The following is a 14,597-nucleotide window of genomic DNA, read 5'->3' as shown; positions in this document are numbered from 1 at the left end:
GACTCAAATATAATCTATCAGCCCTTTTATCCCTCAAAATTCATACCAAGAATTTTCTTTGCTGCACTTAAATCTTCCATCTCAAACTTCTTATTAAGTTGAGATTTTTCATTTCTGACCTCTGCTTTGTCATTGGCTGCTATGAGCATATCACCAATATATAATAACTTATATGTGATCGATCAAGAAAGTATGGTTGAAATAATGTCAAAAGACTGTTAAGAATGTATTTTTTTAAATAATGGGGCTCAAACGAGGGTATAATCTTCATTTCCAAAAATTATGAAACTCTCTGGTTATTGCAAGTAAATACTTTCTTCAAGTTCTCTATGTAAGAATGCTGTCTTGGCACCCATCTGCTCAAGTTTCAAATCATTTTTTGCTACTATCACAAGTAAAGCTAAAGTGAACTATGTTTTACAACTGGTAAGAACACATCCGTGAAGTCAACACTTGGAATCTGAATGTAGCTTTTTGTTACCAATTTGATCTTATACCTAGTATATTCAATTTTTAATGTCCCTTTCTTTCTTTTGAACATGCACTTACAATGAACAACCCTTTTATTCTTAAGTAATTTCACCAAGTCCCAAGTACTGTTTTGTTTAGTAATTCCATCTTCTCCTGTAAAGCAATCAACCATCTGCTAAAATCACAGCATAGTCTCTTATATAGCAGGCTCCACGGTGGAATCAATATTTTCAACCACACTCAATGCATAAGCTACCAAGTCCGCTTCTCCATACTTCTATGGAGGTTTAATTTGTCTGTGAGATCCATCCTTAGCAATTGAATACTATAGTTACGAAGGTCTCTAAATTAGATTGATCTGAAGTAGACTATTTTATAACCTCTGACTGTTTCTCTAGACCAATTTTCCAACTCCTTTGAGTTTGATGATTCTTTTACTTAGTTTTGTCATAATCCCCATGAGGATAACCATGAACCGTAGCAAATTCATCAAACACTACATCTCTACTAACCACCACCTCTATTGTATCAGGACACCACAATTTATAATCCTTCACACCTAATTTATACTCGAGAAAAATATACTTTTTGGACATAGGCTCAAACTTTCCATAATCACATGAGCATAAGCAGGACACACAAATAGTTTCAAATAAGAATAACAAGGAGGTTTACTAGACCCTACCTCTTCTGGTATCTTTTTCTTAATAGCAATTGAAGGTGAGCGATTAATCAGAAAACAAGCTGTAGTAACAGTTTCAACCTAAAAATCTTAGACAACACAGAATTTGAAAGCATACAATGACCTTTTCCATCATGGTTCTATTCATCCATTCTATCACCCCATTATAATGAGGAGTTTCCTGCACTATTAAATATCTTATGATGCCGTCAGCCCTACAGAAACTATTGAATTCATATGAACAAAACTTCAACCTAATAGACATTTCTCCTGCTATCCAGTTTGCTTTTCTATTAATGTTTTCCACTCCTTAAATGTCCCAAACACATCGCTCTTTTTTTTTTTTTTTTTTTTTAGAGAAGAATACCTAAACTTTTCTGGAGAAGTCATCAATCACTGTCAACATGTAACAAGCACCTCCTTTTGAAGGCACCATGGCCGGTCCCCTAGATTGAAATGGATATATTCAAATGTTCTTGTCGTGTTGTGTCTTTCTTTAGTGAATTTGAATCTTTTCTATTTCTCAAAGGCACAATGCTCACAAAACTTCATCTTACTGATTTTTTGCCTATCAAAAAGTCTATTCCTACTCAACTCTGCTATACCAGTCTCACTCATATGCCCAAGTCACATATTTCAAAGTTTAGTAACTTTCTCTTCAGTCAAAAAAAGTAGAAATTGCTGCATGCCCTGAAACTATAGAACCCAACAAAATATATAGCTGTGTAGAGTTTTTCTGTCCCTTCATGACAATAAGAGCATTGGGTCAACTTCAAAACTCCATCTTTGCCAATATATTTATGACCCTTTAAGTGAAGTGTGCTCAAAAATATAATATTTCGCTTCAGTTCTAGAATGTATCTTACATCAATAAGTGTTATAATAACATAATCGATCATTCTAATTCTAACTATAGTAACTCCAACAATTTTGGATGGTGCATTGTTTTCCATAATTACTGCACCTCTCGAAACTCCTTCATATGTTGTAAACCAATCCCTGTTAGAACATATATGGAAAGTACATGTCGAGTCAAGAACTCATTCCTCACAAGATTTGGAACCTATGTTAGAAATCACAAAAAGCTCTCATTCATATTGCCCATCTTTCATAACATCAGCCTTTACTTTGTTAATATGTTTCTTTTCTTTATTAGTAGCACCAACAACTTTATTTCTGTTTTTCAAATAATAGCAATCAGCTCTGATATACCCCTTCTTCTTATGGTAATAATATCATTTTTTTTCCATGTCTAGATTTCGAATTGTCCCTCATATTCCTACCAAGATTCTTATTTTGATTCCTCCGATGATCAACTAGGCGTTCAGCTTGACTCTCAGATCCACTTGCAAGATACCTCATCTTCTCCTTCGACCGTAAAGCATCATAGACCTCATCCACGATAAGAGTATCCCGACTATATAAAATAGTATGTCTAAAAGCCACATATGATGGTGGCAACAAACACAGCAACATCAAAACAAAATCCTCCTCATTATACTTAACTTCCAATATCTCCAAATTGACCACAATTTCTTTAAACATAGTTATGTTATCAGCCAATGACACAGCTTCGAAACATATACGTGTCGAATAAGCCAAATCCTCATTGAATTTGATTTTTCAATTAGAAATGGCCAAGACCATACAAGAGCGCATTGAGCCCATGTGTAGGGTTTGGTTAAGATATGCCAGATTCCACCAAGAAAACAAATGGAACTTAACATCCAGTGAGAAAACAAGCATTGTTTCAATTGTAACTTACTGGTCAAGCTCTTTGTCATAAAAGTTGCTCCAACTTTAACCACAATATTGCGGCACTTTTTCCCTTTAAAACATCCTAAAGAATTTGATTTAATAGATGTAGATGAGTTCGAGATTGAGCTTTTCCTACACTACTTTTCATCTAGCGTCCAATTAAAGGCATGTCATCAAAACTAACCAAGGCTTCTTCCAAATCCATCTGCAAGAGAACCACTTGCATCTTCACTTGCCATAAAATAAACGTCGTATTTTGATCCAATAATGGAGTATCGTATTTCATTATTTCCATACCCAATAATCAACCTTGCTTTGATACCACTTGTAATAAATTAATCGCAAGGTAATGATAATAATGAAATAAACAAGAACAAAATAAGAATACCAAGATTTATGTGAAAACTCAATATGGGAAAAAATCACAGGAAGATGATGAGAAGTTCACTATAATCAATAATAATTGTGTTTATAATATCAAAATCTCAATACTCTTAATTGAAATATAAGCTCTCTAACTCTCAAGATGTTATTGAATGTCACACAATAATAAAAGACGTGATTTATATATACAAGCCATAGAAATCAAGTCGTATATAAATAGGAGTTCAGAAAATGCGAACAAAACTCAAAAACGGGTCTGGGCATGATAACCTTGTCACTCAAGCGATACGCGAGCAACAGCTTCATCGCTTGAGCAACAGGTGAGCGATAAGTCTCCGGAGAAAATATGGAGGAACTGCTCAAGCAACCAACTAGCGACATGCAAGTGAAAATACAGTAACTTTTCTTCCCAGTCCATAATTTTTATCTCTTTAAGACCACTTCAATCAAAACTCCAATACTCACTAGAATGTGGGTCAAACTACAATAAATAGAAATACCTTCAATAGAAGACAAGTGATGCCAAAGAAAGAGTAAGAAACTCATTGGTGGCCAATGGTAGACAATGTCGACAGTGAGCCATCAATTGAAATCAAATTTATAAGATATTTGAGAATGAGCGAAGAAGTCTGGGTGGGCCATTGACCACACTTGCCAATGTATGCCTTCACCCCTAGGCACAGACACGTGACATTCCATGTACATGACATGATACAATATGGACACGTTAACAAGTAATTTTTTGAAAACGAAGAACATGAACAAGTTGGAAACTTGTCGATTTAAATTTTTTGAAATTTATGTGATATTATTAGTTTTATAATTTTTATATATGGAATAGCACATGACATGCATGTCGAAAATTTTCCCAATTGATGTTTCAAAAGCACCCATTGAGTGTCAATAATTTAAAAAATATATAAAAAAGGGACAAAAGCACGTGACTCGTTGGCCACATGGCTGAAAGTGTTCAAGAAGTGTTGGAATATGCTGCCCTAGTAAAAGTGTTCGTCCAACATAGATGTACATAACAAGGCCCCTAGGACAAGAAGATAGACGCCAGCAAAAGCTAAAAACTCTTGACAAAATTATCTCTAGAACTTCAAACAAACAAAAACTATCAAAATTACCTCAAACCTCAAAAAAACAAAAAAACCAAAAAAAAAAAAAAATTTGAGGAATGCTATCACCAATCTGAGTGACATTGAGGTTCATTACCTGCAATTAAAAGTTTTATTTTCTTATTTCAACTAATTATAAACGATGGACCATACTGCCTTCTAAACAATCGCTAAGCACTCGTGGTGCGACATAAATCATTTAGCTAACTTATTAGTTCCTTTCATTCACCAGTGCCAAGTATTTAACTGTTGACTACCAATATTAGACGAACTGGTGTTCTTGGTTCAATTTATTATTGTGAGAGTCGATGTTGACAAATTCTATGTGGTATTCTCAGTAACTTAAACTATAAATTAGTTATTATAACCTGTTTGTGTTGGATAGACAATATAGTGGGAGAAACAACCAAAAACTAAAATTTTATTCATTGTACAATTCAATCTACACGCCAAATGTGCCTGTGAAAACATTAACCACCAACAAATTAACAAGCAATTTAAAGTAATTAATCCCGATCGATCAATCCATATAACTCATTCATATGCTTTTTGTCAGGAAAAAGAATTCGATTTAATTAACTCCCAACAACTTGCAAGAGAGATGCACACAACTGGATGTGCACTTGCTTTCATTAGTTTTGCATTTCAAGAAAACAAACACTGAATGTCATTTAATGTCCTACAAAGCGTTGTATTTTCTTCCTCTCTTTTCTCAAAAAAGTAGTCCCAGAAAGATTTAATGAAAGAATTAATTAACTAGGTCATGTCATTGTTAACGTTTTTCAATGGCAAGTGGTGATAAATTTGACACAAATTCAAAGAATTTGTTGTATATGACATATAAGCCTTTACTTCAACCTACTTTTTTAATTGAGACTGAGTCTTTACATGAAATGGCTGAAATATTCTTATTATTTTGATGAAGTATTAGAATTCTCAGTAGTCCTAAGAAAATGTTGGAGAAAATCTTTGTGCCAAAGGGGATGTTTTAATTGTTTAGTTTTTTTTAACAGATGAAAAGAAGAGTAGCTTAAGCACCTGTTTCTGTACAGAAAAATAGGGTTTAAGAAATCAATTCTCTTGTTTTTGTTATCACTTGTTGAAAATATGATTTCTCGGATGTGGTTTCTTCACATTGTTGCAGTTATTTCTCTTGGGATTTTCTTCTTCGTTGCTTCGTCTTCTGCAGAACAAGGTCTCTTTCTCTCTCACCCACACACACACCTAGGTCCATCATGAGAAATACTTTATTAGTGGATGGTCTCACCACGGTGTGCATGTAACACAGCCCAGTTGAAGTATTTCTCCAGAAAAACACACCGGCAACTGTGTGTTATTTTGGGAACTAATTTGTTAGTAGATGAACTTTTGAGAATTGATTATGAAATCAAGAATGCTGATTTAGTTCCAATTTCATTTGATGTTGTGAACGCATTGCATTCAACATATGAATAAACTCTGATCAAATTAATTTTTATGGAATTATCCCTCATTGTTTCTTAAAATACTTTGCATATAGATGCTGGTTTTTCTTTATTTTTAATTTTTAGATTGTTTAATTTTTTTCCCTGCAGCTCCATATTCATCGTTTGTAAAAGATGCTAAATTGGCTCCACCGGTGATGTACTTCGATTACATAGTAATTGGCGGCGGAACATCTGGCTGCGCACTGGCGGCGACACTTTCGCAAGGCGAAGCAAAAATACTATTGCTAGAAAGAGGTGGCTTGCCTTATGGAAATCCCAACATAACCAACATAGGTGGCTTCCCTGAAACCCTAGCAGATACATCTCCAACATCAGCTTCTCAATTTTTCCTTTCTATGGACGGCGTTTTCAACCACCGGGCTCGGGTGTTGGGCGGTGGCTCCGCTATAAATGCTGGTTTCTACAGCCGGGCGAGCTCCGACTATGTGGCGTCAGCGGGCTGGAATCCAAGATTGGTGAACGAATCTTATGAATGGGTGGAGAATAAAGTGGTGTTTCAGCCACCCATGCTGACGTGGCAATCTGCGGTGAGAGATGGGCTGCTTGAAGCCGGGGTTTCCCCGCATCATGGTTTTACATATGAACATCTGTCGGGAACTAAAGTTGGTGGCACAATGTTTGATCAAAATGGATATAGACACACTGCTGCGGATTTATTGGAGTATGCTGATCCAACAAAGATTTCAGTTTATCTGCATGCAACAGTTTATCAAATCTTAATCAGGACAATACCCGCAGGTTAGAATTTCTCTCAATTAGTTCTATTATATTTTGGACAGTTGTCAAATCTATATAAATAAACAAAGTTTCAATAGTTGCACCATTAGTTTTACTGACGAAAATCTTCTAAGGACCTGTTTAATCGGGGGAATTTTCCATGGAAATTTCTCATTTTCTACCTTTTTAGTTGTTTAATTACAATTTTTTTTTTTGGCAATTCATTTTCCATCCCCGGTCCCACGTGACCGATTTTCCTTGATTTTCTTGAATTAAAATTCCCATGGTTTTGGTGGGAATCCTTTTCCAAGTTTTTTTTTTTTTTTTTTTTTTTTTGCAATGAAAACAAATTTTATCTACAATTGTAACAACTTTATCTCTTTAATTGACAATTTTTATGAAAAATAAAGCCAAACGAACACCAAAACATCCACATTTCAACATTTTCCAAGTAAAAAATTATCCCAATCAAATATATTTAATTGACAATTCCCAATAAAACAAGTTCTAAACAATTCAATTCCCTAAAATTCATTTTCTTTCCACCCAAATTTTATTCTTACAATCAAGCGGACCCTTTGATTTCTTTTAATCGTTATTGTCAAACAAGCCAACTTTATAAAGTTTGATTTTCTTTTTCCAGTTTGAATCAGTGCCTAAGAATTTGAAGTAACACACTTTCATGAGTTAGATTTAGCATAAATTTTGCAATTATAACTAAAAGTTGATAATTTATTTTCTGTTGCTTATTTAAAATGATGAGATTAACTTTCCAAGAGAATAATAGATTGTTGCGCAAAATGTGAACATGAAAATCGAACAGAAGAAAAACAATAAAATTGACGCTAAAAAATTTAGGTAGTTCGATAATGTGCCTACTCCCATTGTTATACAATACGAATAATCCCCTAATATTGAATATTTTTAAATAAGGTTGTTTGTATTGAACCCTAATTCAGAAAGTATCCTTACAATACCTTATTGTACCCTCCACTCAATCAACTAGCTCCCATATACAAAAATATGAGTCACCTAATCATGATCTCCACCTTGGTGAATATGACCCCTTAGATCGTAGCCGCAAGCTCCCAACACTAAATAAGTAGGGGTATGTCTTTTCTCTAGCACCTAGAGACATTGATTAGTCCAAGCAATGCTTGAACTTGTCTGCGATGATGACCTTCGTCAACATATTTGCCGCATTCTCAGAAGTTTGTACTGTTTAAATATTCAAGTCCTAAAGTAATCAACTCTCTGATCCTGTGAAACCTCACATCTATATATTTGGTTCTCACATGATACACCTAGTTCTTCACCAAATAAATGGCATTTTTTTATTATCACAATGCAACTAAACTCCACCTTGCTCAACACCTATTTCTTTAGCTAACCGTGCAAGACATAATGCTTTCTTAATAGCCTCAGCAAATACCATGTACTCTAACTTGGTCATGCACAATGCAATGGAACTAAAGATTGTAAATCAAACTTTCAACAAATAACCTCACCTATAAGAATAAAAACGTAGCCCTAGTAAACCTCTTATTATCAAGATCCCTGCATAATCTAAATCTACATAGCCACAATTGAGAACAGCTCTTTTTGTCTACCAAACATAATGTCATAATACCTGTCAAGTATCTAAAATTCAATTGACTTCATTCAAATATTGTTTCCTAGGATTGGCCAATACTTGTGCACCACATACTTGTGTGTATATCTAACCAAGTACAGACCATGGTATACATCAAACGTCTCACTACACTAGCATATAGTGTTTTTGACACATGTTCAGCCTCTTATTTTTTACTCGAACACTGACCGGTAGACAACTTGAAATGATTCACCAGTGGTATGCCTAACTTTAGCATTAGTCACCATAAATTTCTCTAAGACATTATGCACATAGTTTTCTGAAACAATCATAACCTCCCAAATTTCCTATCCATACGAATTTTCCTCAAAAGAATCTTCTTTGAAACACACAAACCCTTCATATCAAATGATCTACTCAAGTTTTTCAACTTGTCAACATCAGTCATATTCTTAGCAACAATCAACACATCATTGATATTCAGTAACAAGAAAATAAAAGAACCATCGTCAAGGCTCTTAACATAAACAAAACAATCATACTCACACATAACGTACATATCTAAAGCATACATGAGTCAAATTTCTTGTACCACTGCCTTGAAAATTGCTTTAGCCTATAAACTTCCTCCTCCTTTCTTGGTAGAACAAACCCATAAAGCCACACCTTATAAATATCCTTCTCCAAGTTACCATGAAGTAAGACAATCTTCACATCCATCTACTCATCTCCATTCCATGTATGCTACAAAACCCAGCACTCATCTTATGTAAGTGTGTCTATCTAATGGGGATAAGATCTCATCATAATCTACTCATTTCTTCAGTGAGTACCCTATTTCTACTAGTCGAGCTTTAAACTTTTCACTTTCCTTTTTTCTTTTATAAACAATTACGCCCAATTGCACGCTTCTCCTCCGAATGCTCCAGCAAAGAGTTAATTATTACAATGGTCACTGAACTTAAGTCTATGTCTTTGATTGACCATTGAACTTTAAAATATCAAGTTTTGGTCATTGAACTTATGTCCATGTCTTTAATTTTCCATTGAAGCTTAAAATGTTGAGTTTTGGCCACTAAACCTTGAAAAATGTCGAGTTTTGGTTACTGAACTTAGATCAATGCCTTTGATTGCTCACTGAAGTTTAAAATGTCGAGTTTTGGTTACTGAACTTTAAAAAATATTGTACATTACTCATTGAATTTTGAAAAATATTGTACATTACTCACTCAACTTTGAAAAATGTTGTACATTATTCACTATAAACTCGATATTTTTCAAAATTCAACAGTTATGCTAGTGAGTAACGTACGGTATATTCCAAAATTCAGTGGCCAAAACTTGACGTTTTAAATTTCAATGAGCAATCTAAGATATAGACCTAAGTTCAGTGAGCAATTAAAGATATTGAACTAAGTTCAGTGACCAAAACTCGACATTTTAAATTTCAGTGACCAAAACAAATACATGAACCTAAGTTCAATGACCAAAACTCAACATTTTCAAAGTTTAGTGGCTAAAACTTGATATTTTAAAGTTTAGTGGCCAATCAAAGATATGAACCTAAGTTCAGTGACCATTGGAACAATTAACTCTCCACCAAATCCCAAGTTTCAATCTTATAAAAAGACTAAATCTCCTCCATCATAGCTTCCATCTATCTGTCTCTCTCCTGACTGTCCATAACCTCCTAAAATGTAGTAGGATCGCCGCTATTGGTAAATAGCGTATAAGAAACCAAATCTTCAAAATCAAACCTCGATGGTGGTTTAACAACACGCGTAGGTCTACTTGTGTATATAATATATTGCTCCTGAAGTAGAGGCTTCTAAATTCTGATTATGCATCTCTTCACTTGCTTTCTCCCTAACTCAACTTGCACCACTTGCTTATTGTTGCTAACTTTTGTTCTTTACAATCTGCTAACTTTTGTTCTTTTTTTTCCTGAGTACTCTCCAGCATAGACTTTTCATCAAAGATCATGTATCTATTAATTGCCACCTTTCTTACAAGAGGATCCCAAACTTAGTATCCCTTCAGCCCCTTCGCAAACCCAAGAAAGTTAACTTCTTAGACTTAGGTCTAGGTTTTCATCTCTCATCACTAGAATATACATATAGGTTGGACTTTTGAATAATTTCAAACAAGAATAATCAACTTCTTTACCTGTCCATACTTCCTCTATAACATTTTTCGTCTAGTGGTGCCTGTAGTTATTTGTTTATGAAGAAATATGCCATACTTATTGTGTTTTCCCAAAGAGTTCTTGAAAGCCCAACGTTCAACCTAAGACACCTTGATCCCTCTATAAGTGACTTGGTCATCCTTTCTGCCGCACCATTCTATTGTGGCGTCTTGCATAATGTGAAGTATCTCTTAATCCCATACTAAAAATAAATTTCTAAGAACTTCAAATATGTCTATGTAGTCCCATTGTTTGATCTCAAACACTTTACCTTTCTCCTTTGTTGATTTTCCACCTCAACTTTGTGCATCTTGAAATTTTCAAAAGTTTCTTACTTATGCTGCATGAAGTACACCTAAACTTTCTTGAAAAAATCATCAATAAAAGTCATAAAATGGACAATTCGACCCCATGATGACTCCTTCAATAGTCCCCTAGTCCCCGGACATTTGAATGAATTATTCAAGTATAACCCATGTCTTATGCGTGCCCATCTTGAGATGCACCTAGTGTTGCTTGCCCAAGACACAATTCTTGCAAAGTTCAAGTCTACATGATTCTATGTCCTTCAACAAATTTCTCTTTAGAATCTCCATCAATCCTTATTCACCTATATGACCCAGCCTCATGCCCAGCCATCGCAAAAATCCTTAACTTGCTATGATACAAATTGTTGTGCAAAATGCGAATAGCAAATAGAAAAGAAGAATGGTAAGATGAGATACCTAATCAAAATTTATCAATGACCAACATTTTCTTTATTTTCTTACCTAATTTTATACTAAGCAACTCCCCTATAATCTTCAAAACAAAGTATATACTATTATTCCGCTATATTTAGCACTGTTTGATAACCATTATTTTTAAACTCTTTTTTCACATACTCATTTTCAACCACATATTGATACGGTAAAATATTCTACACGTAAACCCAAAATTTTTTCCTACATTTTAAATTAAATATTCTCCTAAAAATCAATATTCAAAATTCTATTTTTTTTTTCTAAATAATGATTGTCAAACAGGGGCATGGTATTACAAACTACCAGAATAATAAGAAACAATATTTGAACTTTTTTTTTTTTTTTTTCATTTCAATCTTCTCCAACATTGCCCAATTTATTATGCCAAGTATTCCCCTCATTTTCTTGATGAAAAGGTGGTTGACAATAAGTTTAAGGATAGGTTTCCCAGCCAGATTGTCTGTCCTCTCTTTTTCTATTGAGTTATGTATATTAATTATCTTAAAATAAAATACTAGCAAGTTATTCTTTAATTTATACACAACCATGCTTTGCTGATAGAATCCTAGTTAATTTTAATATTTATCCTTTTCACCACTACTTTGAGTTTCACCACTTTTTTATTGAAATTCAAAGTCAATGACTCCTTTTTTTTTTTCTTTTTAAATGGCTCAACAATATGGTATCAAGTATATATTTAAAATCTCGAGTTCAAGTCTTATGGTCATTCAATATTGAAAATTCTACTTGTTAGATTTCGAGAAGAAAAAGCATGCGTGAAAAATCAATGCTCACTTTAAATATTTGTAACGATGCAGGTCAAAAACCAAAAGCTTATGGGGTATACTTCAGAGATTCAAATGGTATTAGGCATATGGCCTATTTGAACAATGGACCCATGAATGAAATCATTTTATCATCTGGTGCACTTGGAAGCCCACAATTGCTGATGCTAAGTGGAATTGGGCCGGCCAATCAACTCAGAGACCAAGGAATAAAAGTGATACTGGATCAACCAAATGTGGGCCAAGGAATGTCTGATAACCCAATGAATGCTGTCTTTATTCCTTCACCTCGGCCCGTTGAATTGTCCCTTATTCAAGTGGTGGGTATAACACAAGTTGGTAGTTTCATTGAAGCAGCTAGTGGATTTTTTGAGTTGGTTTGGGCCCGTGGGATGGCCCAAGAAGTTTCCAAGTTCGAAAATCAGGTTAGCTCACTAGGCCCATAATTTTTTGTTTTGTAGTTACAATGTCAGCTTCTAGGTTTAGGTTAGCACATCTAACCTGTCTGGTGCCCATTCTATGCCCGTTTGGGAGTGATTTTTCCCCTAAAAAAAATTAATTTTTTGACCGTTATTTCATTATTTCAACCGTCATATTTGACTTCTTCTCTTATAGGTGGGTTCCACTTTTCCCCTAACGGTCAAAAAATCAATTATGAAAATTACTCTCCAATAGGGTCATACATACACAATAACAAAAAAAAAAGGTTTTGAATAATATTTTTAGTAGAATGCGTATTTAAAAAGTCAAGAAAAGTTTTAGATTTACATGCAGATTATTTTATTGTGTAAATAAAGAATAGAAAATGATCTTGTAGCAAAAAGAGTTTTAAAACAATGAGCATCAAATAGGGGCTTATTGTGCTCGATACGTTGCTACATGTATCAAAAGATTTAGATTTGTAATTAAAATGTTACACTATGCAGACTGATCATCCTTTCACAATCCCTTTCAATGAAAACATGCAAGCAATGCCCGGACCTGACCCTTACCGATATGCAAACATTCAAGCTGGAGTCATCCTAGAAAAGATCGCCGGACCTTTCTCGGCTGGCTATCTAGAGCTCCAAAGTAGGGATCCAAATGACAATCCGAGAGTCACATTCAACTACTTCAAAGATCCAAGAGACCTACAAAGATGTGTTCAAGGCATGGAAATAGTTAGAAGAGTCGTGGAATCGAGTCATCTCTCGACTTTTCACTATCCCTTTGCAACCATGCAAACTCTAATGAGCATGATGTTGACTTATCCAATTAACATGAGGCCTAAACATGTGACAGCAACTTATTCCCTGGAACAATTCTGCGTAGACACTGTGATGACTCTATGGCATTACCATGGAGGATGCCAAGTTGGCAGGGTTGTAGATCAGAATTACAAAGTGATAGGTGTCGACTCGTTACGCGTTATCGATGGGTCGACGTTCTACAACAGTCCGGGAACTAACCCTCAAGCTACTGTAATGATGCTTGGGAGGTAAACATAAGCACTTTAAAGTAATTATAATTAGACATAGTTCATTAAGCTGATTATGAACATTGGACTTAATTATTTTTTTTTCTTGTGCTGTGAATCATTGATGCAGGTATATGGGACAAAGAATTCTGCAGGATAGAAATCTACACTGAAGGAAATTAATCTAGAGTTAATTATCTTGTCCCTCCAAATTGAAATGAGATCATTATTATCTTCATCATCATCATAAGTACCTTTTTTAGCCAAATCACTTCAATGCTAACTCTGCACAAGCTAGCAGCCTTGTTTATGAATAATGTTTTGTTTATGATATCAAATTTCCATGGAGAACAATACCATTCAAGCCATGAATGAAGACATGTCATTTACATTTATATACACAGAATTGATCTCCTAAGCACCGGTGCTTAGGAGATCATTTCCGTATATATATACACACACACTAAAATGAAAGAACTTTGTGTAGTTGAAGAAAAGCACCTATACCTAACGAGATTGAATGGATATCATTGAAATTGGGATAATTTATTATTAGCTTCTTATATAAAAACGCTATTAAGATTTTCTCAATATTTGTGCAGATTATTCAGTTTTCCATAGGAATCAACAAATTGTTGACCCTAATAATTAAATATCATGATATAGTGTAATTTTGATCAAACAAATTAAAGACCAACTGATTTTCTCTCTAACTAAAAGTGGAAATCTTGTGAAGGCAATCTAGAATTTCAATCTCTGAAAAGGAAATTCAAGAAAAAAGAGCATAAATCATAGCCAATCTATGGCCTCTGATAATCCGACACTTCATCGGTTGATAGCATCTCCTTCAAAATCGTTTTACAGAATTTTACCAGCAAACTCATTGACAAAGGCAAGGAGGAATCTGGTGGGCTTTTATTTCTTGAAGTAAAATGACAAATATGACAAGAAACACTAAAGCAAATTTTTAGGATATCCATATGTAAATATGCCATTTCTCCAATGGTTTATTGACCTGGAGACACATTGTATAAAAGTATCTTCAAAAGACTATTTTTAAAGAGCATATTTACAATTTAGATAACATCTATAAATTTAGAGTAAAAAATTTTAATTACTCCAACAAACTCTTTATCTAATATTTAGCCCCCGTTTGACCCCATTATTTCTAAATTTTAATGGTTGGAATAATATTTTTTTTAAAATGTTTGGTT

General features: G+C 34.3%; 1 protein-coding gene across 1 annotated transcript; it reads left to right on the top strand.

Moving 5' to 3' along the window:
- The first annotated feature begins 5,412 nt into the window (after nucleotides 1-5,412).
- On the top strand, nucleotides 5,413-13,748 carry LOC111397102 (protein HOTHEAD-like). The gene is made up of 5 exons (XM_023023845.1): nucleotides 5,413-5,611; nucleotides 5,991-6,641; nucleotides 11,961-12,352; nucleotides 12,854-13,404; nucleotides 13,514-13,748. Exons 1-5 carry the CDS (start codon nucleotides 5,524-5,526, stop codon nucleotides 13,554-13,556), a joined length of 1,725 nt encoding a protein of 574 aa, XP_022879613.1. The 5' UTR covers nucleotides 5,413-5,523; the 3' UTR covers nucleotides 13,557-13,748.
- Nucleotides 13,749-14,597: the final 849 nt, after the last annotated feature.

The sequence above is a fragment of the Olea europaea genome, chromosome 1, assembly GCF_002742605.1.
Source record: "Olea europaea var. sylvestris chromosome 1, O_europaea_v1, whole genome shotgun sequence".
Taxonomy (NCBI): domain Eukaryota; kingdom Viridiplantae; phylum Streptophyta; class Magnoliopsida; order Lamiales; family Oleaceae; genus Olea; species Olea europaea.
Note: the sequence above shows the minus strand (reverse complement) of the source record. Positions and strands in the feature narration are given on the sequence as shown.